General features: G+C 45.3%; 1 protein-coding gene across 1 annotated transcript; it reads left to right on the top strand.

Annotated features, from left to right (window-relative positions):
• Nucleotides 1–399: 399 nt before the first annotated feature.
• LOC112773142 (D-3-phosphoglycerate dehydrogenase 2, chloroplastic-like) lies at nucleotides 400–2,615 on the top strand. Its single transcript, XM_025818199.2, has 2 exons — nucleotides 400–1,087; nucleotides 1,179–2,615. The coding sequence occupies exons 1-2, from the start codon at nucleotides 454–456 to the stop codon at nucleotides 2,432–2,434; spliced, it is 1,890 nt and encodes a 629-aa protein (XP_025673984.1). The 5' UTR covers nucleotides 400–453; the 3' UTR covers nucleotides 2,435–2,615.
• The last annotated feature ends 253 nt before the right edge of the window (nucleotides 2,616–2,868 follow it).

Raw genomic sequence — 2,868 nt, 5'->3', positions numbered from 1 at the left:
TTGATATTTTGTTGATCTTAGATGTATATATAAATTTTGTTGTTTTCTATAAGGATTGTATTACCAGTATTTTATAGTTATTTAATAACAAAAGAAATGTATGGTTTTTTTTTTTTTAATATATATGTCAAAAGCAAAATGCAGAAGAGGCAAAGAACATATTTTTTCTGTGGTTTTCTTCGGATGTGGTTCGGTCTCCATGGCAACCTCTCATTAAATGTAATGGAAAAATGAATTGTGACCTGAAATGAAATTTCACTTGTATAATATTAGGAATTGAAATTAATGGTTTATAAGCTCCTCCGCAGTCGATTGGTTTATAAGAATTATTTATAGCCAGTGATAAATTAACGGCTTTGGAAATGAAGTCAAAGTTGTATATATAATGAAAAAGGCCCTCAAAAGTGGAGAGATCAGCAAGAGAAGAAAAAGAAAAGTCTGTAAAATTGTATAATGTTTCAATCAATGGCGTCGTCTACGTACACCAAAGCCGTGTTTCCTTCGAGTACGAGATCAGCATCAACATCGCTTGCCTCATTAACCACCAAAAACCCCTTCCTGAGAGTCTCATCATTATCTGGTTCTCGTTGCGCTTCTTGTTATTGCCAGCGCGCGTGTGCCTCGGTGGTGAACGTCACCAGTGTGTTGAAGACGGCGGACTCGAAATCTTCGTCCACAACAAGCAGCAAGGATCTGTCCCCTCATGGTTCAAAACCCACCATATTGGTGTCGGAGAAGCTAGGAGAGGCGGGGCTGCAACTGCTACGTGAGGTCGGGGAGGTGGAGTGCGCATACGACCTGTCACCGGAGCAGCTGTGCAACAAGATCTCGTCGTGTGATGCGCTGATAGTGAGGAGCGCCACCAAGGTGACCAGGCAGGTCTTCGAAGCTTCCAAAGGAAGGCTGAAGGTTGTCGGCAGAGCAGGTGTCGGCATTGACAATGTCGATCTTCAAGCTGCAACCGAATACGGCTGCCTTGTAGTCAACGCCCCCACCGCCAACACCATTGCAGCTGCTGAGCATGGCATTGCTCTCCTTGCTGCCATGGCAAGGAACGTTGCCCAAGCCGACGCCTCCATCAAAGCCGGTATCCATCTATCCATTCTGTTGCTTTACCTTCTATTGTTGTTCATAATCATGCAAATATGCATAGGTATGTTTATGTGGTGCATGTGCAGGGAAATGGCAAAGAAACAAGTATGTGGGAGTATCGATGGTTGGGAAGACGTTAGCAGTGATGGGGTTTGGAAAAGTTGGGTCTGAGGTGGCGAGGCGAGCGAAAGGGTTGGGAATGAATGTGATTGCACATGATCCTTATGCCCCGGCAGACAGGGCCCGTGCTGTTGGGGTGGAATTGGTGTCATTTGAGAATGCCATCGCCGCCGCAGACTTCATCTCTCTGCACATGCCGCTTACCGCAACTACTAAGAAGATCTTCAACGACGCCACTTTTGCAAAGATGAAGAAAGGAGTCCGCATCATCAATGTTGCTAGAGGTGGTGTAATCGATGAAGATGCCCTGGTCAAAGCCCTTGACGCCGGAACAGTTGCCCAGGCGGCACTCGACGTCTTCGCGGAGGAGCCCCCACCAAAAGATAGCAAGCTAGTGAAACACGAGAACGTAACGGTGACGCCTCATCTGGGAGCCAGCACAAAAGAGGCACAGGAGGGTGTGGCAATCGAGATAGCAGAGGCTGTTGTTGGAGCACTGAGGGGGGAGCTGTCGGCAACTGCAGTGAATGCTCCCATGGTTGCTCCTGAGGTGGTGTCAGAGCTGGCACCATACGTATTGCTAGCTGAGAAGCTTGGGAGACTTGCGGTGCAGTTGGTGTCCGGAGGGAAAGGCATCAAGGCCGTGAAGGTGGTGTACCGATCAGCGAGAGGACACGATGACCTGGACACCAGACTCCTCAGAGCCATGATCACAAAGGGCATCATCGAGCCCATATCAAATTCAATTGTCAACATTGTGAATGCGGACTTCACCGCCAAGGAGAAGGGGCTCCGCATAAGCGAGGAGAGGATAGTGGTTGACTCATCGCCGGAGCTGCCCCTGGATTCCATTCAGGTTCAGATCTCGAATGTCGAGTCCAAATTTGCGAGCGCTGTGAAGGTAAACGGTGAGATCAGCATCGAGGGGAAAGTGAAGGATGGGATGCCGCACCTTACGTGCGTTGGGTCCTTCGGTGTGGATGTGAGCTTGGAAGGGAACCTCATCCTTTGCCGCCAGATCGATCAGCCAGGGATGATTGGTCGCGTCGGAAACATACTGGCTGACCACAATGTCAATGTTAGCTTCATGAGCGTTGGAAGGACTTCCCGTGGGAAGATGGCTATCATGGCCATTGGCGTCGATGAAGAACCAAACAAAGTTGCTCTTGAAAACATCGGCTCCGTTTCTGCTATCGAGGAGTTTGTTTTTCTCAAACTTTAGTTCTCCTAGCCAACACTTACTACTTGTGTGTATAATACAATAATGTGCACGCCTGCATGCATGCACTTCTTCCCCGGCCCCTTGTTTATGCGACAAGTTTAGTTTCTCCATATACCTTTGCTTCTAGCTAGATTTTACTTCCATTCTTTTGATTGAAGATTTAACTTGCTTCTTTCTTCTCTTTCTTTCTTTCCTATTTATTTACATAGAAATTCAGCAAAGAATCCAGAAGTTTTAATCATGGGGCAAAAATTAATATATATGTGCTTATACACACACATATATATATATGTGTGATGAATTCTATACGATCTTCTCTAAATTAGAAAGTAAATTACCTTTGACTGAAATAAAATTAATTAATTTATTATAATTAATTTTAACTCTTAATCTAACCTAAACTTTGTTAATTTAATTAATTAATCATGATCTAT

Source organism: Arachis hypogaea, chromosome 18 (genome assembly GCF_003086295.3).
Source record: "Arachis hypogaea cultivar Tifrunner chromosome 18, arahy.Tifrunner.gnm2.J5K5, whole genome shotgun sequence".
NCBI classification, from domain to species: Eukaryota; Viridiplantae; Streptophyta; class Magnoliopsida; order Fabales; family Fabaceae; genus Arachis; species Arachis hypogaea.
Note: the sequence above shows the minus strand (reverse complement) of the source record. Positions and strands in the feature narration are given on the sequence as shown.